General features: G+C 38.7%; 1 protein-coding gene across 6 annotated transcripts in view; it reads left to right on the forward strand.

Annotated features, from left to right (window-relative positions):
- Positions 1 to 15,726, forward strand: part of LUBEL (Linear Ubiquitin E3 ligase) — a 371,419-nt gene that overhangs the window by 245,378 nt on the left and 110,315 nt on the right. For all 6 annotated transcript variants that reach the window (XM_067145436.2, XM_067145435.2, XM_067145441.2 and 3 more), the window contains exon 8: positions 13,602 to 13,925. In XM_067145436.2, coding sequence (XP_067001537.2) covers positions 13,602 to 13,925 — 324 coding nt within the window. The remainder of the gene's footprint in view (positions 1 to 13,601; positions 13,926 to 15,726) is intronic.

The raw sequence follows: 15,726 nt of genomic DNA on the forward strand, positions 1-15,726 counted from the left end.
GGAAGGTATGTAACCAACGTGTGCTATCAGCGACAATATTAGATTCCGTTGCATAGCAACTACACAGCGGTGTTGCCACTATTTAAGTTCCAACCCCTCATTTAAGCTGAGTAGTGTTTTTTTGAACAGGTGTCAACATAGTGCTCATATGCAGATGGAGATTTGTTTTTCCATAACATACAGTATCTGACAACTATTTCACTCCCCTTGTGCTTAACTTTCCCAAAAGCACATAACTGCTCTTGAAGGCAAATCATCTTCACATCATTATTTTCAGAAACACTTTCTAATTTGCTTTTATTCATATTTTCAAACTTTTTATCATTCTCACCCTGTTGACTTTTCAGTTTCATTACAGTAGCCCACAAGAATTTCAATTTATGACTCAGTTTATGATTTGCACACTTTAAATTACTGACCTCCCTGCACTTACGAACTACAAGAGTTGGATAATCAGTCTGGACAATGCTGTCTATTTTTGATACAATATTGCTACCTACGTCATCCTGATCCATTGTATCATTGTCGCAGCATGCACTATTAGTAATATTTCCACTACACATTTTTTTCTTTTTTCATCACAATTAGAATGTACAAGGTTTCATTTCAACTACCTCCTTGGTGCATTTCATTGTTTTGCATTTAGGGAAATTAGGAAACACTGATGGTACACTTCCTAATATTCTATATCCTTTTGTGATTCCACTTGTACAATCTTCAGCGATAAAATAAATGCATTTTTGTTTTATTCCGTAAGTACAGTAGACTCTCAGCTATCCAGCTCGTGACTATCTGGCCTACTTAGTGTTATAATACAGTATAATACTTTTCCAAAGCTTTAGCAAGCGGGCTGCTGCTAGAATCCTATGTGGTCTTTCAGAATGTTTTATGCATATCTTATGCTTCTGGTACATGTGGAGTCACAATTATAAGGTACAGTACAGTATTGTTAATATATATATATATATATATATATTGAATAAATTATCAGGGAAAAAATCTTGAAAAAATGAGACATAGAAGGCCTCTTTTTGTGCTCACAAACAACAATGAATACACCAGGTCTGTTGGCATATCTGTGTTCTTTGTTTTGTCAGTTGTTTTTTGGATGTCCGAAGTGCTTACGTTGGTACATTGCTGTTTTGTGCACTCCATTGTGTTTAAGTTAAAGATTGTGAAAGGGATGATAAATGAAAAAAGTTGTAGTAACTATGGATGAGAAACTACATACTATAAGGTGGCTAGATTCTGGGGTAACAGCAAAACTATTGCTTTGGAGTTAGGGATAGGAAAAAGTACAGTTGAAGACTGGAAGGAAAATCAAGCAGAAATTGAAAAGCGGTGTCCTGCCCAAGATAGTGGAAGTAGAATGAAAGTAAGAAAAATTATGTTGAAAGGTGAGCATAAAGAAGTTGAGGAAGCATTATTTTTGTAGCATAAACATTTAAGAGGAAAAGGCATGCCCATTACTGGGCCGATATTGCAGGAAAAAGCATTGCAATTTCAGCAGCAAACAGAACGTGGTATTAATTGTATTGAATAGGTGGGGTAATACACTTAAGAAAATGGAAATTGCACACCATGAAGGCATTGGTCGTTTGTGTTGATTTTCAAGATATGGAACGATGCCATGTAGGTATGTAAACGATCAGAGTTTCAGACCCATTGGATTGTTGCTAGAGGTCTCCCCATGTGATGGTTCACGGAGGAATCAACTCCAGTATACGGACTCTGATGCAGCATAGTTGACTTGCAGTCTGTGCAGTGAAGTGTTCCCCGTCAAACATGTCTCAACGACAGAGAAGAGCACGCTATCAACAACTGTCACTGTTTGAGAGGGCTCAGATAATTGGGCTGTGTGAGGCTGGATTATCGCTAAGGACTGTCGCTGTACGTGTTGGCCGACAGGCATCTACGGTACAACGTGTATGGCAGCGGTGGTCAAATGAAGGTACCCACACTCGCAGACCTGGCACAGGCCCAGCGCGACAGACAACTGTGAGAGAGGATAGCTGCATCATTCGGATGGCCCGGATGGAACCCCATGCAACAGCAGCGCAAATTCGAACAGCTGTGGCACCCCACGTTACACAACAAACAGTTGGTAATCACCTGCGTGCAGCTGGCTTATGAGCCCGTGTCCCTGCAGAAGGTGTTCCATTGACCCCACAACAGCAATGTGTAAGGCTGGCCTGGTGTCGAGAAAGATCGACGTGGGTCGACGAATGGCATAGGGTCGTCTTAGTGATGAATCGCGCTTCTGTCTTGCCTGCAGTGATCGCCGGAATCGTGTGCGCCAACGTACCGGGGAGAGGGGCCGCCCAGATTTTATTGTCGAGAGGCACACAGGGCCAACACCAAGCATTATGGTCTGGGGAGCTATTGGCTTTAATGTGAAATCACAATTAGTGCTTGTTGAGGGCACTATGACTGCTCGACAGTACATTGATAGGGTACTCTATCCAGTGGTTGTCCCTATGATGGCAAACATTGCTAATGGGATGTTTCAGCAGGACAATGCCCGGGTTCACACTCCACGCATCTCCAGAGAATCTCTCTACGACATCACAACCTTAGAATGGCCCGCCAGATCCCCGGACCTCAATTCTATTGAGCATGTGTGGGACTTGATGGGTCGACAACTGGCCAACCGTCCTCAGCCAGCCGCAACTCTGGAACAACTGACCCATGCAGTGAAGCAAGCATGGGCCACAATTCCTCAGGAAGCGATCCAGGGCCTTATTGACTCCATGCCTCGATGAATTCATCAATGTATTGCAGCTCGTGGTGGGCACATCCTGTAATGATTGTTGTCCAAACTTGTGGTCAGAGGGACCTGAAAGTGTAATCATCGAATCACAACCAAACACTCGTCGTGCATGTTCAATTGCAGCAATGTAGCACCACTCCTTCTGGGTGTTGCAATTTCCATTTTCTTCAGTGTAGATATACTCCTTTTGTAAACTAAGTGAGACTCTGGATGATGCTGTTAAAGTGAAAATTCAGCCCCAATCAGAATGGGAGTTAGAAGGGGTGAAAAAGAACGGCCAAAATGACCAAGGTTATGAATGTACAGTATGTATGTTCCGGCATAGTTCTCAACCAAACTTCATACACAGATGACTTACTATCTGGAAATAAAAAAAAGTACTTTGGGGGTAAGGCACCCCTAGAACCCCTAGGGGCGGGGTTTGAAAGGGGGTTAAATATGAAAATAATAGGAAACAATCAATATTAATGTAGAATAAATCATTTTCAGAGTTTCTGGGATAAACAGTGACACTCTGGATATTGATTAAGTCCAAGTTGAGTAAATCCAGCATGGGGTTGACAAAGGATGAAAATGGAAAAGAAAATGCCCAAATAGATCAAGATTATAGATGTGTATGTTCCAGCATAACTTTCAACCAATGGTACACATACGACTTATGATGTGTCAACGTTACTGTGAGAGCAAGACGCCCCTAGCACTCCTGGTGGTGGGGGTAAAGTGTAATATTATTAAAAAACGACCAATATCAGTGCCGAAGCCATAGTTTTCAAAGTCGTTGAAATGAACTGTGGCATTCTGGATGCTATTTAAGTCAAAATTCATCCCCAATTGAGGAGCGTTTTTTCCAAACTCGATAAATGCAGAAATTTTCAAAATCAAGTTATGCATGCTAACGTTATCAGTTTGACCTTGCTCACCGTCCTGCACAATTATCTTTTGCATAGGTCAATATTTGCCGTGTATAGAAGTGATTGAAATCACTATGAAAGTTAAAGCAAAACTCAATAAATGCAGTTAACTATTAATCATGTGGCATTCTCATAGATAATCGGAAGTGTTATTCTATGGAATAATGAAATGCCAGACTCCGTTATTGAAAGGATGTATTCTTGGAACTGGATGCCACATGTTCCCATGATTAGCCCTCATTGTTGTCGACAAAATGAAGCTCACTGTGTGAGGAACTATTTCACTCTACAACAGTGAAGATTTCGAAACTAGCGTGCCGGTTCAGGAATGTGTTGGTGGAAGAAAGTCAAGATACAAGAAGAGAGTACCTGGAAAGCTGGTTAGAACTAAAAATGAACCTAATATTAAATGCATTCATGGACTCAAAGACTTGCCCACAAGTACAGAAACTAAAAGGATGAAACGATGCAAAGCTGCTGAACTCTGCTGTCAAGATATCACAGAATGCCATCATCATGTGACTTCTTTACACAAGATCAATCAAGACAAGTTTCTATTGAAGTATATGCACATTTCCACACCTCAGCTCAGGGTAGTGAACATTGAAAGTGCTAGGAAGAAAACTGGTGAAATACTTCCTGGCTGTACTGCAACTTTTCAAGGAATTTCTGGCATGTTAAAGGGCAGATTATCTTATCTGGCAGCAGTGGCGGTTTCTGGTATAGTGCAATGGAGCAATGAACCTCCAGTTCATATCAAATTTTATTCAACTACTTAATATTCATAACTCCCTTGTCAATCTCGAAGCTCTTGCTTAGCCCATCTATCCGTAATATACTCGTACTGGCTTTCAATTTTTGTGAACTGCGCACGTTCCGTGGCTGGATACTTGTCTGGAATGAACCCCCTTGGAAGGAAATCTCTCCGTCCGTACCTGGGCGAAGGGAGTGGCGAGGTGCAGGGGGGACATCGGCCGGCACGTAGACAAGACCAGGATATCGCAGAAACAGATATCCTTGGTTTACGCATGCGCAATATGCCACTCTCTCTAGTCGTGTTGTCGGGGGGTGTTGGAGCAAGGTCTGTCCAGACTGACCTTGTGTTGAGGTAAGTATGTGCCTGCCATCTGTTGCCCTTACAGGAATTCAACTACGTAGCAGAAAATAGTGTATATAATTAGCTCTAGTGTTGAAGAGCATCATTACTGCTAGCAGTCACATTAAACTGCCAAATTCCAATTGATGTCTTTTCCCAAATACATCAATATTTACTAAATATCTATTCATTTGCTTTCTTTGGAATAATTACTTTTTTGAGAGAAAATTAACTTAAAAATCACCGAGGCAACGAGTAGCGGGAATGTAATACCAAAGAAAACGCTAATTGCCTAGCCACAGGAGTTCTTAAAATTAAGTTACCAACATTGCGAACATGTTTTTCAAGTGTGATGCTAGTGTTTACAACACTTTGCAATAGTTATCATAATTCGTAATATTATTGTACGCTGTACAAGCGTGTGAGTGTTTTTCTGCACTGTTGTGCCGTTCAGAAACTTAATTGTTAGGACATAAAGAAGTTACAATATTTTCTCTGTGTGTGTATTTTTGTGCACTGTAGTTGCGTCCATAATTTTTGTTCCCGGGAAAGGTAAGGAGCTACATAATGAGTTTGAACGGTGATATGATACTTAAGAAGACAAACTTTTCTTCTCTTTCTCTCTTGAGCGTAAACTTAAGATTAAGATTAAGGATGTCGAACGCCCAATGCCTGATCTTGATATAACGAGGCATCCTAAAAGTAAAAGTAATTAAATCATGCGTAAATTCAGAATGGATTTATACCGTATAAAAGAATCAAGTGGATCTGTGGGTGCGAAATTACTAACATGTTGATTTGTTTTCCTTTTTTATGATTCATGAGTGATGAAAGCGAAGGGACTTGGACCAAAGTCGGAGTGGTAGATATAGGTTATTTGTCCAAAAAAATAATAATAAAGAAACACAGAAGTTCTAAATCTGCTTGCCCAGTTTCAATTCGATCTCCTGGGAAGACACGATAACCGTCAGTAATTTGACTGTGCTTACAGGCAGTCTGTGGAAAGAGACAACGACCAAGTATGGAAAATTTGTTATGTGCTGTGTAAAGTTCTGTGGTGCGTTTGAGATGGCATTGCGTGGGCATGACGAAACAAGTGAATCATCGAATCCTGGCATATTTCGAGGCCTCGTCAATTTTAGTTCTGAAATTGACGTTGCATTAAGAGACCATCTGTCCAAAACTGCTGTTTTCAAAGGCACCTCAAAAGACATTCAGAGTGATTTGCTTTCGTGCATTTGCTTTTCTCTGTTGTGAGAAAAAAAAAGAAATCACCACAGCGCACTTCATTTCGGTAATCGCAGATGAGACCACCGATATATCAACTACAGCACAATTCTTCCCAACGGTAAGCCAGTTGAAATATTCTGGGGTTTCCTCTACCCTCTAGTCATGATGCTAAGACAATAGCAGAGTGTTTAAAATTTTCTTTGAGCGAAGTTGTGGATAATAGAGATAAGTTGATTTCACAAGGTTACGATGGAGCAAATGTAATGAGTGGTCACCATTCAGGGTGCAAGTTCTCATCAGGGAAGATTTTAGGCATGCACATTATGTGCACTGTTATGCCCATTCTCTGAATTTAGTCATGGCACAGGTGACAGGGGGGAGGGGAGATATTGAGGAAGATATTTTTCCTTCTGTTGAACCCCCAGTGATGAAAGTCACGTGCCGCCACTGTCTGGCAGTAGGTTTCATCATACTGGGAAGTTACCTAAGGAAAATTGAGATGGTGACAGAACAGGCAAGGAACACAAGGACATAATGATTGCCATTAAGAATCACATCAAAAGGTATAAATGCAGAGATATCCATCATGGCAGAAGAAAGTCTAAGAGAGGATATTTACCGTCATATCTCTCAGTCAATAAGATGTAAAAGACATTCTGTGAAGAAAGGAAAGTTCTGGATTGAAACCACGCTCACTGTCAAAACACAAGTACCAGCGTATATTCTATAAGTGTTTCAATCTGTCATACAAAACTCCTCACACTGATACCTGCTCCACTTGTAAAATTAGTCTGATGAAAATAAAGACAGAAACATGCCTAGAGAAGCATGAACTTCGTGCAAAGCAGTTTTATCAAATAGTGAAAGAAGAAAACCCAGGTGTCATCAAGATATGTTTCGACATGAAACAGAATCAACCAATTCCGAAGTTATCAGTGAGTGAGTTTTTCTATGTTAGACAAGTGTGGCTATACAATCTCTGCATCATGATTCACTCAAAGGAGCAGAGAAAAGACATATTTTTCCATACTTGGCTAGAAACAGAATCCTCAAGATGTTGCAACCAAGTTGCTTTGGCTTTATTGGACTTTCTTTTTAACCTAGAAAAGAAACTGCACAAAGATGGCCCTACCATGATACATTTATTCTCAGACTCTTGTAGCAGTCAAAACAAAAACAGTGTCATACTGGCCACACTTATGCTCTCTTGGAAAAAATACATTATTCTATAATATTCTCCATTTCTTCCCTACTCAGGGACACAGCTACATGGTGCCGGACAGAATGTTCAGTATAAATGAGAACTCTTACAAAAGACGGGAAAACATACTGTCTCCCAAACAGATATGATATCTTAAAGAAGCATGGCACCCTTAAAACTCTGAGCAGGGACTGCAAAATCAAAGATCTAAAAGAGAGTTCACAGAAGGTACTATGAACTAGGTTACCATTTAAAATGTATAGTCAACGTGTTATCACATATAATAAGAGACATAAGAGAGTCTCCATATCAGTACAGGATACCTACTTTGCATACCCAGTGGAAGCTGAAGTTCTGAAAATGAAATCCAGCCATGAAGCATTGCTGAAGTCCTCTGTTTTATCAAAGAAAAGTATGGTGAGCAAAGAAAAGAAGAAGGTTGTTCACGCTCTGCTGAAATTTTTTGAAATACCCAGATGATGCTGTGGATTTCTACAGTGTCATGTTAGAAGACAAGTAACAGCCTTCTGATGGCTATGTGTTTTGATGAATTCTTAAATATTAATTGAGTAGACTTTATTTTGTAAGACTTAATTTTAATTTAACCTGTGTGATATTAATGTGTTCATTCATTACAATAGGATTGATAATATAGGTTAATACCTTATTTTGTTATATGTTACATTGCTTGATGCTAAGCAGATTAGAATCTAATAACATTATATAATCTTACAATACCAAGTAGCCTATATTATAAAATGTATGACAATGGAGCTAAAAAAACAAAAAATATTATTCACAAAATAACAAAAATAAAAATAAGTAAATAATTCCATAAACAAAGATATACCATTCATTTAGAGTATTAATGTGAAGTTCCATTTTACCAGAATATATTGCATATATCGACTTTTGAAAAATCTTGAGAAAATTATCTTCTAATCTTACCTCATACAACTTAAGTTTCAATGAGTTCTATTCTGGTACCAAGCTTATCTCTATTGGAACTAATATCAACAAAATTTTGAAATGTTTTATGCATATGCTTCTAAGTGAAAATTAAAAAAAAAAAATTTCCTGAAAAATGCTGTTTGCTGCAAATGTCGAGTTTTGAAAAACTTCTCCTCAATTGGAATGGGGGTTAGGAGGGGTGAATAGAGGATGGTTGCCCAGTTGTAAAGTGGAACTTGGATAATTCAAACTTCTATAATTCAAAATCATCTTTAATTTGAATATTTTGCTTGGTCCCTAGCATTTTGTACATAAACAAGGTTCATGGGTAATTTAAATTTGAATGTTTTACCTCAACAATAGGCTAGACTGTGTTGGAATGGGCTGAAGGCAGGAAAGGTCCATCTCCTTACCCCTCCGGGCCGCCTGTGAGGTCAGTTTTCTTTCCTCCTACCCATCCTGCCCCTCCCGAACACTCCTTCACCCTTGTTTTGAACTGACTGTTGCATCACAGAATTAAGTGGTTGAGTATGCTTAGTGATTATGGTGCCGTTATGAGGGACTGAATTGTTTGTGCATTTCTGTTTGATCTTTTGTTGAGTGTGGATTGTGTGACAATGTCCTTGTCAAAACCTAAGATGTACAAATCATTAACTTTAGCCAAAAAGGTAGCAGCGATTAGGGAAGTGGAAACGGGTCTAAAGAAGTAATCTGAAATTGCTAAGGAGTTTGGAATCCCACCTGACATGCTATCAACTTATTTGAAAATAAAGACAAAATTTTGAGCAGTGGAACTGCCCATGGGAAAGGCCAGAAAAGGACAAGAGAACTAGACAACCCAGATGTAGACAACTGTGTTTTGAAATGCTTAAAGAAGGCACAAGACAAGAAAATTCCGATCAGTGGCACTATATTACGAGGAAAGGTTAAACAGTTTGCCTTTGAATTGGGGAAAAATTATTTCAAAATTATTTCAAAACCAGCACAGGGTGGCTGGATGGTTTCAAGGAATGGAACAAAATTTATTTTAATTCTGTTTGTGGTGAGAGCATCAGTGTGAAGCTGAACAAGGGAAGAAAAAACCTGCAAGAGGTGATTGAGGGCATGGAGCCTAAAAACACTTTCAATGTTGATGATCATTTAAAGATGAATAATGCCATGGAGGAAAGCTTAGTAAAGAAAGAGTTGCACTGTTAGTTGGAGCGAACATGGATGAGTAGGAAAAACTACCTTTGTTGATGACTGGAAAATCTGCTAATCCTCGATGTTTCAAAAATGTAAAAACAAAACCAGTTGAGTATGCATCCAGCAGAAGAGCTTGGATGACAAGCAACATTTTCAAGAAGTGGCTGCAGAAAGCTGGTTTCTTGATAAAAGACAATAACAGTGCCAATGAGATTGTGGATGAAGCCATGCCTTTGGTTGACGGTTGATAGGAAATCATATCTGTTCCTATCTCCTATGAAGAATTTGTCAATGTTGAAGATGTCGGTGTGTGTGGCAAGCTCACTGATGGGGATATAATGACCGATGTAATCAGCAACTCCCACTAAGCTGCGGACGGTGCGTCTGGAGATGAGGACGTTGATTCTTTAGAGGACCAAGAACAACTGATTCCAAGTGCGACTGAGGCATCCAATTACATCCATCAACTCAGAAGTTTTTTTTGTTGAAAATCAGAACAATGTAAGTGATTCTATTTTACAGCCACTAAATCGTACAGATCCATACATCATGAGCAAGAGAATTAAATCAATCAAGAAAGCAAGCTATGATCTCTTACTTTTTTAACAAAGAGCAAATGTGATTTCTAATGGCATTACGGTATTTTCAGTACCTAGCTAACGTCTAAAGATTAAATACTGTACTGTATCTATATACAGATAAAGTAAAGTAGATTGTAAAATATGAATGTATAGGCCAATAATGTCTCAGATGAAGTTTCTTTTGTAAAATCAAATGTTGGAGTTATTTTTTAACCTTTTTGCTTAATTCAAATTTGTGGATAATTCAAATTTTTTAATGTTCCCCTGAGGTTCGAATTATCCAAGCTCCACTGTACTTCCTCTTAAAACTATAATCACCACCACCACCACTTAAAAAGGATGTAAAAGAATGTCCAAAATGACTGAGATTATGGATGTATGTATGTATGTTCCAGCACAGTTCTCAACCAAGCTTAATACTGGAAAAATACTGCTGTAGGGTAAGACATCCATATCACCCCTAGGGATGGGATGGAAAGAGAGTGAAATATAAAAATAACAGAAGATGACCAATATTAATGTAGAAACCATAGTTTTAGGGGTCACTGAGATGGATAGTGCCACTTTGGATGTCATGTAAGTCCACATTTAGTCCCCATCAGTACGGGGTTAAGAAGGGGGGAAATGAAAATGTCCAAAATGACCAAGATTATGAATGAATGTGTGTATGTTCCAGCGTAGTTCTCAAACAAGCTTGGTACACATACAATTTACTACCTGGAACAATTACTGTGGAGGCAAGACACACCTAGCACCCCTAGGGAGGAAATGAAATATAAAAATAATAAAAAATGACCAATATTAGTATCAGAACCATACTTTTCAGGGTCACTGAGATGAACTGCGACACTCTGGGTGATATTCGTGTCATATTTGAGCCACTGCCAGAATGGAGGTTGAGAAAAGGTGAAAACAAAATGTCCAAAATGACTAAGATTATCGATGTATGAGTGTATGTTCCAGTATACCTCTTAACCAAACTTTTTACACATATGACTTAGGGCTATTATCAATAAAAAATACTTTGGGGTTAAAACACCCATAGGGGTAGGAGTGGGGAGGGGTGACATGTAAAACTAATCTAAACGACCAATATTAGTGTTGAATCCAAAGTTTTAGGAATCGCTGAGATGAATAGTGAAAATCCGGATGCTGTTTAAGTCCAAGTTCTTCTCCCACCGGCATGGAGGGCAAGAAGGGGTGAAAGAAAAATGTACAGCTCTCCACCAGACTTGGTACACATACTCTCCACCAGACTTGGTACACATATATGACTTACTATCTGAAAAAAAAAAAAAAAATATTGTGGGGGTATGACATCCCTAGCACATGTAAGACCGGGCGAGTTGGCCGTGCGCGTAGAGGCGTGCGGCTGTGAGCTTGCATCCGGGAGATCGTGGGTTCGAGCCCCACTGTCGGCAACCCTGAAGATGGTTTTCCGTGGTTTCCCATTTTCACACCAGGCAAATGCTGGGGCTGTACCTTAATTAAGGCCACGGCCGCTTCCTTCCAACTCCTAGGCCTTTCCTATCCTATCATTGCCATAAGACCTATCTGTGTCAGTGCGACGTAAAGCAACTAGCAAAAGAAAAAAAAAAAACAACCACATGTAGGAGAAGGGTGATGTGTAAAATTGATTGAAAACGACCTCTATCAATATCGAATCCATAGTTTTTGGAGTTGCTGAGATGAACTGTGACACTTAGATGCTATTTAAGACCAAGTTCAACCTCCATCACCATACAGGTTGAGAAGGCGTGAAAAAGGAAAAGTCCACAATGACCAACATTAGTGTCGAATCTGCAGTTCTCGGAATCGCTAAGCTAATTGATGACAGTCTCAATGACAGCTGGAATTGTATACATATCTATAGAGCACCATAATTAAGGTACAGCCCCAGCCAGCATTTGTGTGAGGTGAAAATGGGAAATCATCTTCAGTGCTGCCAACACTGGAATTTCAACCCACTATCACCTGAATGCAAGACAACAGCTATGTAACCCTTACCACATAACCAACTGACTCGATTCGCATGTTTCAATGTCCCATAATGATGGCATGTTTCCGTCCTGTGCTCTGTCAACTGGTGTCTGTAAGGCTTGGTAGATGTAATTTTGCTTTACCCTTGCCTTCTGTGGAAGTATGTATCTGGAACAGTGAAATGCCTTCTTCCAAAGTAAGCTCCACTCTGATTATTCTGGGAGACTGACTGCCTCTCAATATTACTCTTGGTTGTTAAATATTGCTAGAACAGTGCCAACTCCCTCCTTGCTTTCTGATCTTTATCCACACCCACACCCATTGTCTTGTGTATGATAGATAGATCCTGCTACCACACTGACAGAATCGTAGTATTACTCATGATTTAACTGTGCACCCTTATCATTTCTCCACGACCTTTCACTAATTCCTAGTAAAGAGATTTTATATTCCTCCATTTTATCAATAAGTTCCATGTCCTTTCCCATGAAAGAAGTTATGTTCCATGTGACCTATCACATAGTCCTTTTCTTGTGGGGGTCATATCATGTTTATCCATTCAGCTTTTCTCTTTATTCTCTGCTAACACTGTGGCAGGGTTGCTTCCTCATAGCCCCTGCCTGCTGTTCTGTCAGAGGTCACACTTAGCTAAGCTCATTTGCCTTCACCCCTCTCTTTACAGGGCTTGCCTACCAAGAATAGGATTTTTAGTAAATCTACTCAACATTAGTCTCTCCACCAAAAATCAATAACCAATCATTCATCCTCCTTCATTCTCAATTGGGCTTGGAACTGAATGTGGCAGAGTTAAGTTTGGTATTGGCTTCTTTAATGACAGCCATCCATTCTATTTCCTTCTCTATCTCTTTATTCTTGCCTTATCTAACCATCATAGGTTTGACCTTTCAACATTTCCCTCACCCTCTTGTTTTGCATCTAATACAAGTTTTGGGAGCCCCCCTCCCCACCCCACCTTTTTTCTTTTTTTTTTTTTTTTCATTTGAATTCCATGGCCCAATCACCTACGTCTTGAAAGTTCCTCCTGTAGATTTGCAATGCTGCACAGTGAAATCATGAGTAATACTATGATTCTGTCAGTGTGGTAGCAGGATCATCTATCATACACAAGACGACAATGGTGGTTTGCAGAAAAGATTGAAAGTACTCTTATCATCTGAGGAGCTTCTGGCAGCATGGAATCAAGAGTGTGAAAATGTAACCAAAGAAAAGTGGCAGAGTTGGTTCAGTGACTTGTCGAAGTGTATTGAGTGTGGTGGAAATCATTTTGAGAAAGTCTATAGCATTCATCACACTGCAAAACTTTCCTAGTGCCCTTTATACATAATATTATTTAAGTATGTGTTTGTGAGTTAGTTGTATATGAAATGTAAGACTTTTACTGATACTATTATCAATATAATTGAAAGTTTGCTTGCTGAAGATATTTTGGCATCCATTTAACATGTTAGCTGATTGTCAGTCACTCTTTATGAAGATTGTTGAACATTGTTCCCTTTTGCAGAATGTGGTTGGTTGGATATTATTTCCTTTATTTCCTTTTTTTTTATTTTTTTTTTATAGAAAGATGCCATGGGTGTTTCTATTTCATTATTATTATTATTATTCTCACAAATTTATATAAACAATTAATAATGAACAGCAAAGGCGGTAATTAAGAAACTGTGTTCTGTGGCAGCCTCCAAGCCGTGACAGTGGCTACCCAGACTGGGAAGCAGAACAATGGAGTTCAAGTCCTCGTCATCGTTCCGGAAGTATCTCTGGCTCATCAGGGGTGGACACCAGTTCACGGAGATATCCTAGTGGAAGCAGTGGTGTACATGACGTTTCGGGTTTTGCCACTACCTCACGTAGACGACCAAGCGAGTTCCAGCCACCTCCACCACAGCACACAAATAATGGCTTCTTTGGCCGGGGTCTCGTCCAGAGTTCTTCCGTGACCGACCTGCCAGCTATGAACAATATGCCTCCTCCTCAGACAGGATTTCAGACAATGCATCAGGTATGTAAAAGAATTCAAATGCTTGTTGATCCAACTGTACCTGATTTCTAGAATATATAAAAACTATGTCGAAGGAAGGCCATGGTTACTTCCTTCCCACTCCTAGCTCTTTCCTATCCCATCATCGCCATAAGACCTATCTGTGTTGGTGCAATGTAAAGCAGATTTAAAAAAAAAAAACTTCACTGAACAAGGAAAATAAAGGAGCTACAAATAAAGCAGTTTGAAATAATAGCAGTTAATCTCACATTTTATCCTGTTAAGAATAAAACTTATTTAGTAGTTTTGTTCCTTTTTTGGAATTACTTTTACTATAATGAATGATGTACTTCAACAGGGGCTAACTCAAAATTAAATTAACATTAAAATCTGTGGACTTAATAGAAGGTCTGAATACAAGCATTAAATAAATGCAGAAATACTTTAAGATAATTAACTTTTAAATCATACTGTATGTTACTATATCATTCAACTAGCAAGATACCCATTCTTTGCTATGGTATTATAATGAAATTTATAATTGAATGCTTAATGTTTTATATATAATCCTCTTTATTTATGAGCTTCATGTTCATATCGATGGATTACACATGGATGGAAAAGAAAGGATTCCACCTGATCAATACAATTTATTATACTTGTAGTCCTTACAGTACTGGTTTTGGCCTATTTGGCCATCGTCAGCTGGCTAATGTTGATGTTCTGCATGAATTACATTTACAATATCTGAAGGAGCTTCCAAGTGCCTCTTTTACTTTTGGAAATGTATATTCAGGTTATAACTGGTAGTGATTATATAAAAATGCACATTGTCATTTGGCTGTGCAGTTAGGGGAGCACACATCGACCAGTCAACAGTACTATATTACTAGCATGTCCAACAACACAACCACAAGGAGGGAGCATCTGCACCTATTCAATATCTTGTAGCGAGATTAGTACCAAAGTAACTAATGACACACCACAATATTTTGATGTAAATCATACAACATTCTCAACTGTATGAACGCACAAGATAAACAATTCACATCATTGAACATTCTAGAATGCTTGGTACAAACATATCTGTGAACGTACACAATGCTTTACCAACATTAATATAAATCCAAAGTGTACAACAAGAATACTGTGAACATTTTATGTTACAGAACATTGTATTTTAATGTACTATGTGTTACTAGTTTTTATCACATCCATATCTTGGAATATTCTAGAATGCTTGGTACAAACATATCCATGAACGTATGCAACGATTTACCAACATGAATTAAACTCCAAAGTGTACCTCAAGAATGCTATAAACATTTTCAGTGTAAAAATTGTATTTTAACAAATTTTCTGTTACCCACGAACAGTACACCAGAATTTAAAGTAACATATGCATGTCATAAAATATCGACGCTTGTTTGTTAAACCAGAGGACACATAATACCATTATACATTTTAATATTATCACTCATATTATGTAACTTTCTTCATTTGATTTAGTAATGTTTTTTAAATTATATGTTAAGTTTGGATCCTGACCAGCTGAGGATGACCTCTGTGAAGGTCGAAACTGGTACTGCATAGTAATAAGACATAATAAAGTACTGATTAGGTGGATGGTACCCATTCTTTGTGATTGTGAAAACAAATGGTACATGCGTGTAGGGGAGACAATTGTTATGAGATTAGATATTAGATTAGAGATTAGATATTATGAAGAGGAATGAGAGATTGGAATAATTTATCAAGGGAAATGTTCAAAAACTTTCCAAACTCTTTGAAATCGTTTAAGAAAAGACTAGGCAAACAATTG

This window comes from Anabrus simplex, chromosome 4 (genome assembly GCF_040414725.1).
Source record: "Anabrus simplex isolate iqAnaSimp1 chromosome 4, ASM4041472v1, whole genome shotgun sequence".
Classification (NCBI taxonomy): Eukaryota; Metazoa; Arthropoda; class Insecta; order Orthoptera; family Tettigoniidae; genus Anabrus; species Anabrus simplex.